This window comes from Vulpes vulpes, chromosome 3 (genome assembly GCF_048418805.1).
Source record: "Vulpes vulpes isolate BD-2025 chromosome 3, VulVul3, whole genome shotgun sequence".
Taxonomy (NCBI): domain Eukaryota; kingdom Metazoa; phylum Chordata; class Mammalia; order Carnivora; family Canidae; genus Vulpes; species Vulpes vulpes.
In genome coordinates, this window is record NC_132782.1 from 1,699,253 (window position 1) to 1,717,624 (window position 18,372).

Below are 18,372 nucleotides of genomic sequence, written 5' to 3' on the forward strand. Positions count from 1 at the left end.
AAATCTTTTTAAAAAATAAAAGTAAATAAAATTGTGGAGGCCGAGAAAAATTAAGGCCATCCCACCTAAAGTTTAGCATTAGCATAAGTACAGCCATCTTAGGCCCCTGTGAATAAGAGCTGAACTTTATGGGAAAAACTGCAGAATGTCCTCAATGTCCTTGGCAGGGAATCCCATATCAGAAAGACAACAGAGCTCACACCCCTGATAGAAAGCCCCATATTAGAACGAGAACAGAGCTCAATGCCCTTAACCCCCATATCAGAATGTAAACAGAACTTGTGAAATTCCTCCACCCCTCCTGGAGGTCCCCTAGACCAGCCCATAAAACCCTGCTGTAACCCCCCTGGGGGTCCAAGCCCCTGCTCCGCTGGGTTGGGTGCACCTGGGCCCAAGCTCCTGCTTGCTAATAAACCCTCGTGCGCTTGTTTCGATGTCAGCTCCTCGGTGGTTCCTTGGATTCCTGATCTTGGGCACAACAAAAATGTCCTCAGGATATCACGTCATGGGACACCTGAGTGGCTCAGTGGTTGAGCATCTGCCTTCAGCCCAGGGCATGATCCCGGGGGGGGGGGGGGGGGGGGGGGGGGGGGGATGGAATCCTACATTGGACTCCCTGCAGGGGGCTGCGACTTCCTGAGTCTCTGCCTCTCTCTGTGTCTCTCATGAATAAATATATAAATAAAACCTTAAAAAAAAAAAGGTATACATCACTTTAAAGGCTACTGGACTCTTTAGCTTCTTATTAATTTACTTGCTATCTCCTCTTCCTAGCCTCTTTTCACTCCTTTCCTTACTGTTTTCTGCCTCAATCTCCAGTCTCCTGGAGGGAAGCAAAGGCTTCTCCAATCTAGTTTAGCTCCAGTAGTTTTGATTTCCTTTGTATCCTGGGAATGCATACCTTCAGGCTCATACCTGCTTGGTGCCTTATCACAGAATTCTGCTTAACAAAGGTAGTTTCCTCCCTAAGGGGGAAAGACCTTATTTTATTGTGAAAACATAGAATAGTCAGAGTTCCAGAGTTTGAATCCCAGTTCTATGACTTAGAAACAAATGATAGTCTTCTATATCCATAGTTTAGCTTTGTGCACCTGAGGCTGAGTTTAAATTACCAAAGCAAATAATCCTCCCTCTGACCTATCATCAGAAGGTCAATAGCAGGCTAACACTAGGTCATGGTACCGGTGTCATTCCCATCAGTTCACCTCATCCTGTAGGTATTTTATTATCTCACATCATCACAAGAAAGGTGAATATAGTACAATACCATATTTTGAGAGAAAGAGCCCACATTCATATAACTTTTATTACAATATATAGTTACAATTTTTCAATTTTATTATTGGTTATTGCTGTCAATTTCTTACTGTGCCCATTTTATAAACTTTATCATGAGTATACATGTATAGGAAAAACATAGCATATATGGGGTGCGGTTTTATCATGGCTTCGGTCATCCACTGGAAAGGTCATGAAAGGTGTCTTCCAATGATAAGAAGAGACTATTGTACTGAACTCATCTGAACACTAGATTCTTGACTTACTATCAAATGGGAGTAACAATATAACTAATTCATAAGGAATGTTATAAGGATTATCAATTGCTGACTCTATAAAAGGCCACCACAATAACTACCACATTGGCATAGAGTCCTAGGAGTCTTGCATGGAGGAGGCTAAGGTAGATATTTATAGAGATTGGGAGGTCTGGACTTAAGTGGTTTAAGACTGATCTTTCAATGCAGGAATCTTTCTGAGACTGGTCAAGTATGTGATATAATACTTTAGGATCGGACATAATGAGGAAAACAAAGTCAATTGATAAGCAGTTTGCCTAGTTAAGTTCTATGTCATCTTGAGAAGACAGTTGAGCAACCTATTCTCAACCTATCCCTAGAAGGGGATCGTTTGAGCAATTTATTGTTTGAACCCATTTATTTTCTGGAAGTTCTTGTAGCATGCAGTAAAGCTATTTATGAGTTTATAGCCTTGTCATAATTCTGATAGTTAACCTATGTGGTTGCAGGAGGTTTCTGTTCTCAGGGTCAAATGAGAATGAAGCAATATACTCAGATGTCTTCTGTGTGATTAAGAGTTTAAAAAATGTTTATCACACAGTATTGGTTATCTTATTCTGATGTTTCTTACATCAGGGCTTGACTGCTGGAGGAGATGGCCTACCCCTGGCTGAGGAATGCAATGTTTGATAATTGGACTAACCCACAGGGTAAAGCTAGTCCTGGGCTAGTAGGGGGGAGCCTGGTGCTAGATAGTGAGCTCACGGATATTCGAGAGCAAGCAGGAAGCAGAGGTCTCAGCAGGCAGACAAAACAAGGCCCTGGGAGTTTTTTCCAGCAGAAAATAATAAGCAGAGATGAAGGGAAGTAAGCAGGAAGGTTTACTGGCAGGCAGCCACAGGCAGCCAGAGAAATGTAAGATTAGGGCAATAAATGATTTAGAAGGACTGGAAGAGAAAGAGGCGGGACCTGCTTTCCACACATGCTAGACAAACTAGTAAAGCAGCTCTCCTGCCATGACGTCCAGACACCAGACCCTGGAGTGAGGTAGAAATGGCACAAGAACTGAGGACAAAAGACAAATTACTAGAACACGGCAATGTGCAGAGGCCTGTCAGCAGCAAAGCTGACCCAAATAATCATAGGCTTTATCTGCAATGTTCTGTACAGTGCTTCGTAATGTAAGAAATAGCATAACAATAAATTACATTCACATAATCCCTGTGTAGTTTCATTTGTTTTCTGTAAAAGTTCTGCAATATAGAAATAACAGCAGTCTTCCTTCTATTTAGTTGATGACAAAACCAAAATTTAATGAGTTTGCTCACGGATCCTATATGGCAGGACAGGGAGGCCAACATAGGTTTCCAGGGACAGAGCTTGCTCTAAATGCCAAATAGGAATGATGTTACCTATGTTAGAGGGGGCTGCGTTATAATACACAGACTCGCAGACCTTATACTCTTTCACCTCCCTATCCTGAGCTCATTTATTTGCCCGACTCTAGAAGCTGGAAAGACAAAACCAACTGAAGGTACAAAAAAAAAAAAAAAAAAAGAAGGATAAAAAGGAAAGCTGGTATTTCTACACCTCTAGTTCAGACAATAACAATACAGAGCTATGATCAAGAAGTTGATCTGATAATTCATACGTAGCCTGCCTCATTGTGAAGATTCCATGCATCAACCCCTTATTAAATGTATTTTGTGATATGCAGAATACTAAATTCTGAAAAGGCAGAGATAAATAATATTAACCTTCCTTCTTTTGAAGAATCCCCTCGCCTATTGACTTAGGTAGCTATATTGTGAAAAAGCATATGTCAGAAAGATTGAGGCATACCTGAGGTACAAGGCTGAAGAATGGGGCTGTGCAGTCTCTGAGATTAGTGGGGGATGTAGAAAGAAATTCCCTGGCTTTCTGTTCCTGTTTCCTACAGTATGGCACTCTCCTACTTGAGATCCTTATGATGCATTTATTTTTTTAAGATGTTATTTATTTATTCATGAGAGACACACACAGAGAGAGACAGAGACACAGGCAGAGAGAAAAGCAGGCTCCATGCAGGGAGCCCGACGTGGGACTCTATCCGGGGTCTCCAGGATCACATCCTGGACTGAAGGCAGACGCTTAACCCCTGAGCCACCCAGGTGTCTCCTTATGATGTATTTCAAGCAGAAGGCAACAAGCAAGGGACTTTTGGAAGTGCTTCTAGCCCAGTCACCCTCCCATTTCACCCTTCCAAATACTTAAAAGGGAACAGAAGGTACAAGAAGTAGAACTGATAGCAAATAGACTAAGAATCAGTACAGGGTCCAACTGGGTTTTAAAATAAAGGTGCTTGGGACATATAAATTTTAAAAACAATTAGTCAATATTGTTGAAGGCAACATAATATATAAATCAACTTATAGAAACCCATGCAAAATTAAGTGCTTCATTTTACTTGAGGCCCCAAGCTGTTCAGTTATTATGAAAGAATCACTTTGCTGTTGCCCGAGTTTTCTTTGCATGGATGCATTGGCAAAAGATGAAATTTCCCTCTGTGAATATGAATTTTAATGGTTGTGAAACAAAGAAACCACACATAATTCTGCAAGGTTCAAGACAATTCCCATAGCTATTAAAAATAAGAAGTATATAGAGGACTTGCATTGTAAGTCTTTATTTTTAATTACTATTATTAATCTTCTTGATTGAGGCAGTAAAAGGTAACCACTGACTCACTGAGCAGCAATTCAACAAGTCATGCAAACTACGATGTTGACAGTCTTTGTAGTCCTAAATGGATTGTGTCTAACTAAACCACTGTGTAATTATGGATCCTTTGTGATTTCACATTCTCATCTTATAGTCAATTTTTCTTTCTTTGATGTGGCATATTGTGTTCAGTAACTTATCTGAAAACATCAATATGGTTTTGAAAAGGATAAAATCAAATTGTAACAGTCTATGTTCCTATAATGTGTGCACAGCCGAGGGGAAAGATGGTAAATAGGTATGCTATCTCAGTGTATTTCCATGTTCCAGACATTGGAAATTCTACCCCCATATTCTCTCTAAATAAGAGCAGCTGGGTTTATTTCTCATATATTTATAAATCAACAGCAGATACAGAGAAGACTGGATGACATTAATGTACTTTCAGATGACAGAAAATATTGTAAAGGAATTGAAGACTTTCTGACTCCAGTGCTTACAATTATAGGAAAATGCACTTTATTAATTTCACCTGATAAAACTGCAAAAAGAGATGTATTAACCTTAAGCATCTTATTTTAAAATGTTGATGCAAGCAAAAAGGTTTTATACACACACACGTGTGCACTGATAGATGTATATATATGCATACACACACATATATGTATATTAAAGCCAATGTTTCTGTTAAAGAACTTTAAACAACCTTTTCCAGCTTTGGCCGCACATTCAAATTCCCAGCAGAGATCTTTTTTTAAATCCCATTGCACTTGGCCACACCCTAGACACCTTAAGTCAGAAACTCTGTGGTTGAAATCCACACATCAGTATTTTTTTCCAGCTCATGGGATTATCCCAATGTGCAGCCAAGATGAAGAGTCATAGATATATTATTACAGAATTAAAAAGAAATAAACTTTCAGTTCAAGTATTATAGATTTGGCATGTCATAATATAGTATAAATATGAAATGCTATTATAATAAAGCTTATGATTTTACTAGAATACCAGATTTCAGGACCTTAGTTTGAGTAGTGGGCATCAAATATTCCCTTCAAATTGATGAAAATTGCTATTGCAGTCTGCCATTTTTACTCTCCAAGTTAATTACATATGCATTGTGTTCCCACAATAATGTCAACTTTTGCCAATCGCATTTAGATGTTTACATAAAAGAATAATAATATCTTCATAGGACAGATTGCTAAAAGCTTATTTGGTCTATATGTACATAATTTCAATGAAAGCTGTTTTCTGTACTTTGTTTTAATCAAATGATTCCAGGGGAATAGCTATTTCTCTAATTGTTTTAAAGATATATATTTGAATGGAAGATTAAGGTGTATTTTTAAATTCAAATTTTTTTCTAATATTCCAGAAAGCAATAATATCATTTAAAACATTTGATGTAGCATATAGTGTGGGAAATAAATCACCACTGTTGCTAATATGATTAAGGAATAAAATATATTAATATTATTTATTACTTTATTATGCAGAATACTGAACCAGTTCTGTGACTTGAGACTTGCACTCTGTAAAACGAACATTTGTATTAGTTAAGTTTGAAAGCTGTTTCCAAATCTACCATTGGGGATTTTGAGCTTCCTTCTGCAGACCAAGCAATGTCTACTACACATTTCAGATTACCTACCTTATTCTTACTATGTAAAAGATAAAAAAGCTGAGGTGGGCAGTGTGAAATAATTCTTGCAATATCACAAAGAAGTTGTTTGCCATGTGTCAGAAGAAAAGGTTTTTAGAGAGGTTCAATCTAAGTACTTATCCCACTTCCATCACATAGCCCTCTTGTTTTTGTTTTGTTTTTAATTATTTTTTTAAAAAACAGTGAGTTGCAAGCTCTGACAACTTAGATACCTAAAGGTCTTTAAAACACACACACACACACACACACAGAGAAAACTAAAACTTGGGCAGCCCTGGTGGCACAGGGGTTTGGCGCAGCTTGCAGCCTGGGGTGTGATCCTGGATACGCGGGTTCGAGTCCCGCATGGGGCTCCCTGCAAGGAGCCTGCTTCTCCCTCTGCCTGTGTCTCTGCCTCTCTCTCTGTGTCTATGAATAAATAAATAAAATCTTTAAAAAAGAAAACTAAAACTAAATAACACATTTAGTACTCTTTCTTGGCTAAACAAGAAATTATTCTGTTCACCTGTTATTGTAATTATTGTAATAATTATTACAATTATTCTATTCTATTCACCTGTTCTAAGATGCACCCTTTTAGTTTTACGCGTCTGAAATCAGGATGAGTTTTACAGTCGATGGTTAGTTAGAATCGTTGTCAACCAGCAGGCAGTTGTTATAGAAGCCGTATTTCCTAAGCTTGTATGAATGTGGTCATGACTGTTCACATAGTCCTGCTTCACCTAAGTTATTAACTACACTGTTTATACTACAGGTGCAGAGTTAATTGTCATTCAACATTCCCTCAGAGAAGTTACAGTCTGATTCAATATTGGAACAAAAAGTTATTGCATGAAAAGAAAGGCAAGGAAACAGTGACAAGTGTTAAATTTCCTAAGAGGAAGCAAATGTTCATTGTTGGAGCAGTGACCACAACTCTATATTTTCTTGCTAGTCAACAGCTGACTGATTTAGATAGCCTTATTTCTTATCATGTCAACCAGGCAACAATATCACCAGAGATCTCATTAGAAATGCAGAATCTTGGGCAGCCCCGGTGGCGCAGCGGTTTAGCGCCGCCTTCAGCCCAGGGCCTGATCCTGGAGTCCCTGGATCGAGTCCCACGTCAGGCTCTCTGCATGGAGCCTGCTTCTCCCTCTGCCTGTGTCTCTCTCTCTTTCTGCGTCTCTATGAATAATTAAATTATAAAATCTTAAAATAATAATAAACTAGAAGTGATGACTTAAAAAAAAAAAAGAAAGAAAAAAAAAAAAAGAAATGCAGAATCTTGAGGCACCTGCACTAGTTGTTTAATCATACAACTCTTGATTTCCGCTCAGGTCAAGATCTCAGGGTTGTGAGGTCAATCCTAAGTCCAGCTCCGCTCTGGGCATGGAGCCTGCTTAAGATTCTCTCTCTTCTTCTGTGCCCCCTAAAAAAAAAAAAAAAAAAAAGAATGCAGTATCTTGGGCCCATCCCAAATCTACCGAATCAGAATCTGCATTTTATCAAGATGCCCATATAATTTTTTGCCCCTTAAAATTTGAAAAGCATAACTTTATAGTATGAAGGAAAATACCCACAAGAAGATGAAGCCATTTTATATTTTGTTACTGAGATGTGTGCTTAGTGTATGCCTCTCAGATGTTAAGCAATGCAACCTAAAGCTAGAAAAAGCCTCTTAGAATAGATGAAAGAAACTTCAAAGCAACATAAAGCTGATGTGACTGATTTATAAACAAGCATGACAATATTGATAGAAATCTATGTCCAAGTAAATTTAAAGGCTTGTTCCATAAGCTCTATCTAGGTATTAAATAGACTCTAGTGATAAGAAAGTATATGGTGTGATTTATTTGACACTTTTTCCTTTCGTAGTAATACATAAGATGATGGTGTATCTTACTACAGGTGAAACAGCAGATGTGATGAAATACAGAAAATGGTAAAAGTACAATGTATCACAATCCCATTAGAAACCATGGAAATAACTCCTGTTCATAAGCCTCTATGAACTGCAGATAGGAGGATAAACTGACATTGAAAATAATTGATATTATTCTAGAAATTATTTTATGATCATACAAAGTTTTCTGTGCTAAATAATTGTTTACATAGGAAGAAAAGGAAGAATTAATAAACATATTAGCCACATTTTATTTTTATGCTACATTAAATAATGACAGAGTGGAAATTTTCTCTAAACATAATAGTTGCATTAATAGTAAATTAGTTCATTATATATTGTCATATATATTGAATATAAAATTAACATTTGTGAGTAGATTTTTTAACAAAAACAAAGCATGATAGATGTATTTTAAGAAGCTGGATTTGAATATTGCTTTTAGTTTGGTATTTTAAAAGGTTTATCTACCCATATGATCCTCTGTTTTGTTTCTTAAATTCCACGTATGAATGAGATCATATAATAATTATCTTTCTTTGATTGACTTATTTTGCTCATAGGGGAAGAGAAGAAAAAATAAAATGAGACAAAATCAGAGAGGGAGACAAACCATTGAGGCCCCTAATCATAGGGAACGAACTGAGTGTCCTTGGAGAGGAAGGGGGCGTGGAGGTGTGGTAACTGGGTGATGGACATTAAGGAGGGTACGTGATGTGATGAGCACTGGGTGTAATCACTGACTTCTACCTCTGAAACCAATAATACATTATATGTTGATTAATTACATTCAAATAAAAATTTAAAAAGTATCCTTGAAGGAAAGAAAAAAAAAACATAAGGGATGGACCCATGGAATTCCAAGGTCCCCCCATATTCAACTCCTGAGACCAAGACCCCTCTGGTTTCCATCAAAGCCATCCACATTGCTTCAAATCACCCTCTGTGTTTACTGCCTTCCAGTTAACTTGTTTTGCCTTAAACATCAGCTTTTAAATAAATGAAAGACTTAAAAAAATCTATCTAAATATCTCATTCATTTTTTTCTTTATTGGCATTTAGAATACAAAACATAAACATACATGCATACATAACATACAAAAAAAAAACCACAAATCACTTTTTTTCCAGCGATACTGGTAAGCCCTTATATCCTTGGGTCAAGCCAGTAATTGTTGACTGTTGGACACTTTCAGCCTGATTTTCCAGTTTTATTTCTTTATTGATAATAATCATGATGGTCTTTATCATACTTTTTGCTCAGTATGCTGTTTTGTTGAGGCAGAAGAATGAAGGTTTGAGGAAAATCATGGTGAGAACATGTCTGATTCACGGAGGTGGCCGAGTCCATTTGGTAATAAACTGTTTGGATGCCTAAGTCACATGCTGATGAGGCATATAAGAACCTGTTTGAATCTTGCCACTAGAATGGGAGAAGATGGCTATGGATCAAAGAACTTTTTCTCAGTAAATTTTGATTTTCCTATATACACAATATGTTTTTTAATGTGCATAATTAATGAATGCTTTTCAAATAAATATATACAGAAAAAATGTCGTAGTTCAGGTACAGTACCTTTTTGCCTGACTATATTGTAGATTTCACTAAGTAGATGATATTTTAGACTGTTTTAAAAGATGATTAATGTTTCAATAGGCATACAATCAGTATTTAATTTTATACCCTTATGCCCCACATTTTATTGAATTTTTTCACTCACCTATGAAGAAGACTAATTTTAATACTTATTTTGTGTCATGCATTAGATCATTCATGAGTGGTAGCAAGTATCTAGTTCATTTTATTTTATGGAATTAATTCTCTAGCCCTTTAGAACATTTTATATGAAACAATAACCTAAGGTGAATAAACTTCTATTCCTGTTCCAGATACCCAATTACATTTTTTTTCTCTAAAATTTTATAATTAATGAGAATTATTGTGGGCTCTGTGCAACTGGTACCATCTGTTTCACCTAAAAGTTTTTTCTTGAAAATGCAGCTCTCAGGGTTCACTTCAGACTCACTAAACCTGAATCTGCATTTTAACAAATCTCTAGGTGATTCCTATGCACATCAGAGTTTGGGAAGTGCTGGTAGCCTTCACCCTTTCTTGACCTCCAATCTGCAAAGTAAATCCTAGCCCCTAAACTCTTCCTTCAAAGTAGACATGGTTTATAGCATATTCAAAGAGAATGGAAAACACACGACTAGATTTTAGAATAGAAAAATAATCTCAGTTTTACATGTTTCAAAACCTTGTGAACACAACTTTTCATGTTCTTAAGACTTTTTGAGTTATACTATTTTTTTTTCTAAACAAGGAATTAAATTATATACACTAAATGAATTCTTATGTCCCTGTTGTACCCTGGTCTTCTACTGATAGTCTTGGAATGTTATTTTGGCTTTCTTACACTTGTGGAGATCATGCTGCTTTGTTCCCTACAGGAATTTAAAATAAGGGACACCTGGGTGGCTCAGCGGTTGAGTGTCTGCCTCTGGCTCAGGATGTGACCCTGGAGTCCTGGGATCGAATCCCACATCGGGCTCCCTGTAAGGAGTCTGCTCTTCCCTCTGCCTGTATCTCTGCCTCTCTCTGTGTCTCTCATGAATAAATAAATAAAATCTTTAAAAAAGGGAATTAAAATATTAGTAATTATGCCTATTTAATTTTCAAAATGCCACATAATTACAACATTTATTAAAAGGAAAATTATTTTACATAATCATAAAATGTTTCCTTAGTAAGGGGCATTCAAGTATAAAGTTGTGTTACCAGGGATATTTTTTATTACAATGATCAGAATGAAAAATGAATTTATTAGCATGTCTCTCTTCTTTCTTTTCCAGATGCAAGACAAAGGTCTACGCTGATGAACTTCCAAACACAAGCGTAGTCATTGTGTTTCACAATGAAGCTTGGAGCACTCTCCTTAGAACTGTTTATAGTGTTATAAATCGTTCCCCACGTTATCTGCTCTCTGAAGTCATCTTGGTAGATGATGCTAGTGAAAGAGGTATAAATATTTTTCCCACTATATATATTTTTTAATCAGAACACTTTATTATGGTCAAAAAGATAGCCAGCCAATGATCTGTATTTTCCTTATAATTATACTAGCCCTGAAATCACCTATCAGATTTTCATCAATATACCTGGTTAATGTCAATTCCAGGAATATGAAACTAATTCTTTCAGTTTCTTTCATGATTCCATTTGATCTGTACTAACCTAAGAAATCAGCCGAAGTGATTTTTAAAAGTGTTTATTTTTTTCCAACCTAAATGATTATATGATTGAGCATTAATACGACTTCGGGGACATTTATCTGTGTGTGTGTGTGTGTGTGTGTGTGCCGGTAAAAGCAACATAACTTATAAATAAGTCTTTATTTGTGCTCTTGTAGCCCAATTTCTAAGTTAGAGTCTGGTATATTAACTTCCTATTATATCCTTATCTTTGCCAGTCAAGTTGATAGAGTTATCGTGAAATATATATTAAACTACTGATAAAATCCCTATATATTTATTTCACCTAATCCCAAATAATGTTGATAGGAGCTGGCTACCATTTCTATGTGTTGAATTCCATCTGGGCAGGAGTATCTCTATGTCTTAAAATAGTTTCAAAACTTTATAAATTCTTATTGCACATTACAGATTTTCTCAAGTTGACATTAGAGAATTATGTGAAAAATTTAGAGGTGCCGGTAAAAATTATTAGAATGGAAGAGCGTTCTGGGTTAATACGTGCCCGCCTTCGAGGAGCAGCTGCTTCAAAAGGGCAGGTCATAACTTTTCTCGATGCACACTGTGAATGCACCTTAGGATGGCTGGAGCCTTTGCTGGCAAGAATAAAAGAAGACAGGTAAGAATACATGCATTATGTCTCCCTGGGTTTGAACTTGTTAGGACAGTTCTAGGTAGCGGTCAAAACTTCTTCATAAATTGCTATTTTTAGGAAGTTTATTTTCTAGCTTTTAAAAAGCACCCCTCCCCCATTTAATAAAGCCTTATTCGTGCTGGATATTAATATTTGATTAAGAAATAATCAAACAATTTAAACAGGAAAAATGTGTTGAATATTCATTTTGTAAGTGATAGAAATGAGTCCAGTTTGACTTAGTGTCATGTTTTATAAAATACATTTCAAAGCACCTCATTGTGTTCCCACAACCACCCTGTGAGATACATAATATAGATGTTCTTATCTGTACCTAATTGAGAGGAATAAAGAAGTTAAGTAGCTTGTCCCAGTTACTAGAAATATTGGGAGCAACAGTATATTTCTTTCCGTTCCCAGACCAGTGTTCACTGCCCTTATTCAAAGTCTGGTTCAAAACCACCTAGAAGATCTTAAAAATGAAGACACACACTCATACATCCCACTGTATGAAATCACAATAAAACAGACAAAACAAAACGAAAACAGAAAACAGAGCACAACTATTAGAATTTTAATTATTTAAACAATGTTGCCAATTTGTACATACAGATTGTGAAATCTGAAAAATTGAATGGCACTTTATAGAAATTAAGAAACCTGATACTTACCTGCAATTCTTTCTGCTAATGATGCTATCAAATACAAGCTTTTCTTACAGATATTCCTAAACATTGATGATAAATGATTATAATCCCTAAGTACCTAATGAAGACAACTGTGTTGAATGCTCTGATACAATAACAAAGCATTGCATAACACCTCGTTTGCATAGTCATTTCACTTACCATAGAAAGTCTTCTTAAAATTGCAGTTTTTAATTAAGCTTCCAAGACAAGGGCTGCTTAGTGTGAGCTCCTCCAGCTACATCATGTAATCGGCAGGATTTGGTACTTGCCAGGAAGATAGATGGAGGTTGTCAGTAAAATGAAGCATAGCAGTTGAAGAAAGCAGTGGGAACCTTTTAGTCAACTGAGTGTAGGACACAGCTAATAACATGCCATGCATTGTACAGTATGCACAGGAGGGTAAGACTGGCAAAGTAAAATGAACTTAGAACATCTTAAATGCATTTCCTGGCAACTTTTCATACATTATGCTGCTTTTTTAAACATGTGTTTCATATTCAACTTATTGAATTTTTAATATAATGTTGTTCAATATCATCATGCATAGATCATTTATTTTTTAATATGTGTTTAGATTGTATTTGCATATAATGAATTCTAATGTCTTGTCCTGCTTATACATTCTAAAGTTGCCATAACTAGATAATAAAGTGCTATTCAAGATTATTAGATCTGATTTTGCTTCCCTACAAATTGTCATTAAATTTAATGAAGAAAGATAGAAAGACATTGATTTTGTAGGGGCCAGAATTACCAAGAAACTTTTCCAAGGCTAGATGAATTCTATTGATTTCTGAGAACTCTAGGTTTTGGCCAATTGTGTGGAATAGAAAACCTAATTGAAAATGAGCATTTGTGATACTGGTGTTACAAAACCAGAATAAAATAATGGACAACATCTATTTGCTTTCCACATTTCTGGGTGATTCAAAAGCATATTTGTATATTTACCTCCCATCAGATATGAAAAATAAGCTCTGCTCTTTGGAATTAGCTACAAGCAATGCAAACTTGAGTAGACCTGAACATTTGCTATAGAGATGACAGATATCTCAAAATAAAACATATAAGCCAGGAGTAGAGGAAGACTGGAGAAAGCATAACACGGATTAAAAGAATATCCAGTTTTCTCCTATTGTGGAAGTTACTAATCCTAAAAAAGCCATCATGAAGAACACCCACTCTCCTGGCTCTCCCTCTTAACTTTAAGAAGAAATAGATCTTTAGATACAACACAGAAACTTAAATTGCTTATTTTTCCCTATTTTAAAATATGCAGATTGTTATAGTTAATTCTAAGGTCTAGGTCAACACACTTAGAAATTGTTATGTCCCTAATATCTTTCAGAGGAAACATTTACTTACACCGATAATGATGATTTTTATTGTTGCTTCTGTTTCTCGATTTTTACTTGTTTACTTTTTCTAGTAGATATTGGCCCCAGGAAAATTTTTTCAGAACTCTTTAAACTAACCTATACCCTTTGAGATTCAAAATACCAGGTCTAATTCGTCATCATCCATTCACTATTTCTGCATGCTATTGCTTTTCAGTGGACTCTAGCTAAAATTATGCATAATATCGAAGTAGCTCTACTAATCATGCTGTGGGTGGAGGTTTTATGAAAAAATAGACCATGTCCATCCTGCTGAGTTAGTATTTAGAATACATTTGGATATCAGCTTGAAGACCAATTAGTGTATTTGATTAGATTGTAAATGATAGAATGGAGTAGAGACTGTAAGGAAATGTGGTAAAAGGAAATGATTCCATAAAGAAAAAGGATAAAACAAAAATAAAGTTATATTAAAGTAACAAAATGATTAAATTTCAATTTAACATCTATACTGGATCTGAAGAAGCTAATGTAGTATTTAAATTATTATTTATATGTAAACTGGTTTCGATTTTTCTGCAGGAAAACAGTGGTATGCCCTATCATTGATGTAATTAGTGATGATACCTTTGAATATATGGCTGGGTCAGACATGACTTATGGGGGTTTTAACTGGAAACTGAATTTCCGTTGGTATCCTGTTCCCCAAAGAGAAATGGATAGAAGGAAAGGAGATAGAACATTACCTGTAAGGTATGTAGTTCATATCTTCCAAAGGCTAGCATGTTTATTTCTATAATAATTAAAGAGTATTATGAATTTGTGCTCTCATTTTTAAGTCTTATAAAGGCATATACTTTTTATTCATATACACATTTACATTATCATTGCTTACATGATTATCTAAGAATCAATGACAATATTAAATTTAGTTTAAATTAGCACAGGCAAATTTAATTATTGGCAGAAGTGCCAAATTTCTTTTGAAACTTTGTGTATTCTTATATTCAAAATATATTTATGGTGAATTTTCTGTGTGACAGCCTTGATGCTTCCAATAAATATGTATCTTACCTAAATGAATATGCTTTATAATAGAGATATTCTCAAAATTGAAATAAGTAAAAATGTTTTGGTAGATATTCTAAATTTACTAACTTCAAAGAGCTGTCTTCCTTATAGTTATATAAGAAAGATCCATTTGGAAAATTTTAATATATTAACAATTATGACAGATTTATTGTTTGATCTAAATTAGCTAAAATACCTATTTAATTTGAAGTATTGATTCATAAAATATGTTTGTTCTTAATACAAAATAAGAAATACCATTTGTATCTTTAGTTGTCTAGATCAGCATTACTCACTTTATTTACATAAAATGGCCACCTTCTTATTTTAACATATTATTATGTATCACTTGCTTGCAACCAAAACTTGATTTCCTAGCAACATATTGGAGAGGGAAAAAAAAAAAAAAACATATTGGAAAGGGGGATCACTAGTTTTGCTTTTTAAAGATAAATTTGGCAAATCATGATTTAGTTTGAACAATAGAGAAATGCCCTAACATCCTAAAACAGTATCTGTGACCCATTATCTAAACAAGGATGTCTCCTAACCTATTGAAGTAATGACTTATCCGTTGGCAAGACTAATTACCTAATGAATGAATTAAAACTAAAAATTGGCTCATGGAAGAGAACAACTTGTTATAGAACAGTTAATATTGAGACAGTTAATCCTCTTAAGGAGATATTGCTACATCAAAGAGGAAAAATAAAATGTGGCTCCAAATAATTGCATAAAAACATGAAGTTATTATTTCAGCATTTAAAGTATAACTTAATAGTCTTTAAATCTTGCTGTAATCTTCAAATTCACTAAGCTTATTGACTGCTGATCTTGACCAGCTGAGGAAAGACAGTCACTCTTAATACCATTGTTTATTAGAAATCCTGTTTTCACAGATCATGGCTTCATTTAATGTTACCTGATTTTTCAGCTTCGGAACCCACGTGAAAATTATCAGAATACTTGAATACTACACTCAAATATAATGTGTTTATTCATCTGAGAATGAAGTTTGAAAGATGATGTAGTTATTTTTAAACACATTGGCAAAAGACATATTTTTTAAGATGCACTGGTTTTTTAAATACATTCGCAAAAGGATTTTCTTGATTTTCTCATAGTGAAAAGGTAGATAATTAAGAGTTAGCCAACATTCATAGTTAGGAATTTCTGACCTCAAAAAAAAAAAAAAAGAAATTTCTGATCTCATTCACAAAAGTAAATATCTACATAGCAATCAGCCATTATTTCTCATCATTCATTAATTAAAACAAAAAAGGAAACATTCAACTTGTTACGTTTTGACCGCAACTTGTGTTTTTACTGTAGTGACATGGAGACCCAATAAAATCTCAGTATCTTTTATCTATTTCCCTCAGTAATGGCACAGTATTTTGCTTTCTAAAATGCTGAGGGAGCTGGAACAAGAGAAACAGAGAAACCTCAGTCTTTGCTGAAGTTTCCAGATTTTTATGGCAAAAGGTTAATTAATTCACGGGCTGTGTTGTAGCAGCCTGCATGTAATTTTCATCAGCATAGCTGTAATGTGAACTTTCTTTGTACTTGTAATCTATTACTCGAAGACGTGATCATTTTTCTCACATTCGTACAAACAGATAAATCATTCTAGGTGTTGAAGACAAATTTTTTTTCTCCTACTTGATTAACGGAATTCTGAATAGCTAAGGTGATTAAAATGAGGTTAAATTTTAGTTTTCTTAGTGAAATGCTTCATCTAAAATGTCAGTTATGACAGAACTTTCTAGCGACTATAATTGGCTAGTTAGTCATCATTTAGAAATACAATCATGCATAGAGAACCAACTTGAACTTGTGACTTAAACTTAGTTATACCACATTTAAAGTAAAATTTATAATGGCTATGGATATTATTCTATTGTCAACGTCTGGCTTTTTCATTCTGATACTAAATGAAGTTTGTAAAATACTTGGTATTTTGAAGTGATGAATATGGAATAATAGCACACATAATCTTGAATGTTTGGTTTTCTTTAATTGGTAAACTCTCCTTGACATTTTAGCAGTCATAGTATACGACTTTTCAATAGTGTCTCAATTATATGTGCAACAGTAGAATAATCAAGGTGTTAAACCAGAGGTCATAAACCAGGAGCTTGTGTGTCAGACATGCTCTGTAGTTGTGGGGGTTTTGGCATATACAGTGTTTTACATTTTTAAAAATTACAAACATTTTAAAAATGAGATGTACTAAGTAAAAATATGAATTTTTATTTATTCTTGAAAATTCAGATCTTACTACAATGGTCATGTATTCATACTTGGCACCATCAGGTGGAGTTGAGTAGAAGCTACCATTTAGAAATGGCCTGAAAGTTTAGCTCAGTACTCCAATCCCTTTTTTTGTGTGTTCCTGATTCTGAGGCTGAAAATCAGTATCCATTTGTCATCATTCTTGCTTTAAGCAATGTTTCTTGGTACCTGTGTCCCAGACGAAGGTGAGAGAAATAGCTTATTGCAACTAATCAACCTCACATGTTGATTTTATTTGCCTCACTATAATCTTTTAACTTTGTGACTTAGAGGCTACTGCCTGGGAAATGACTGAGTTTGAAACTCATCAAACATGTTAGCTCTGCATGAATATGCATCTGCATTACCTCATGGAACAGGCAACCAATAACATAAGTTACCTCTTAGTGCAGATAATCTCCCAAATAATATCATTAGTTTGGGGTATATTATACATTTTTCTGGTATATATAACTTTTGAGGTGATATGGCTCAGGCTATTGAAATGACTTAGATTACAAATCCAAATGTACTTGCTTACCCGTTGTTGAGTATGTGCTGGGTTCTGCACATACAAAGATGAATCTGGCTCTCTCTGCTCTGAAGCAGCTCACTGGTGCTGGCTATATATATCCTAGACAAGGGAATGAGGGAGCCCATGTGGCCAGAGTGTTGATGCACAGGAGTTAGACTACATCAATTGCTAGAGTGGTATGTGCTTCTGGAACAATCTGACTTTAACCTTATTAATACTTTTAGTTCCCTAATTATGCCCTCTAGTAACCCTCAGTAAATAATTATCAAGATATTAGTTTCTACTTTAATTTCTCATTAGTTAAAATAGATTACTTCGTTTAAAAACCTACTAGTTATTTCTCAAGTCTTTATAACTTTCTTTACCCTTATGGGCTCTTTTATATTTAGTCATTATTCAAATTCTTGACATGACTTTCTTCATTCTTACTTGGAATACCATGTTCAGTATCTTCCTAAGGTAAAACAAAAGAGTCTTATATTCTCTTCTAATATTTGCTATCGTAATAAATCAAACATAGGTGTAATGATGGGTTTTATTCTTTAAACATTTCACTTACTTAGATATCCCTTTTTATTAACATTTTTCTGATATTATACATTTATTTTACTCTCAACTGGAATTAGAAATTTATAAAGAAGATCAAATAAATTAAGCATTATTAATAATATCTCAGATTATAATTACTATTCCTCTATTGTGAAAAACAGTATGTTCACATATATTATTTCCTGTAAACTTCTAGTATGATATCATAGAAGAAGCATTGAAGCTCTCTTTGGAGGATCTGGATTTTATTTCAAACTCCTTCA

General features: G+C 34.9%; 1 protein-coding gene across 9 annotated transcripts in view; it reads left to right on the top strand.

The window, feature by feature from the left end:
* Positions 1-18,372, top strand: part of GALNT13 (polypeptide N-acetylgalactosaminyltransferase 13) — a 520,926-nt gene that overhangs the window by 314,197 nt on the left and 188,357 nt on the right. For all 9 annotated transcript variants that reach the window (XM_072751535.1, XM_072751533.1, XM_072751534.1 and 6 more), the window contains 3 exons: positions 10,622-10,788; positions 11,432-11,639; positions 14,263-14,433. In XM_072751535.1, coding sequence (XP_072607636.1) covers positions 10,622-10,788; positions 11,432-11,639; positions 14,263-14,433 — 546 coding nt within the window. The remainder of the gene's footprint in view (positions 1-10,621; positions 10,789-11,431; positions 11,640-14,262; positions 14,434-18,372) is intronic.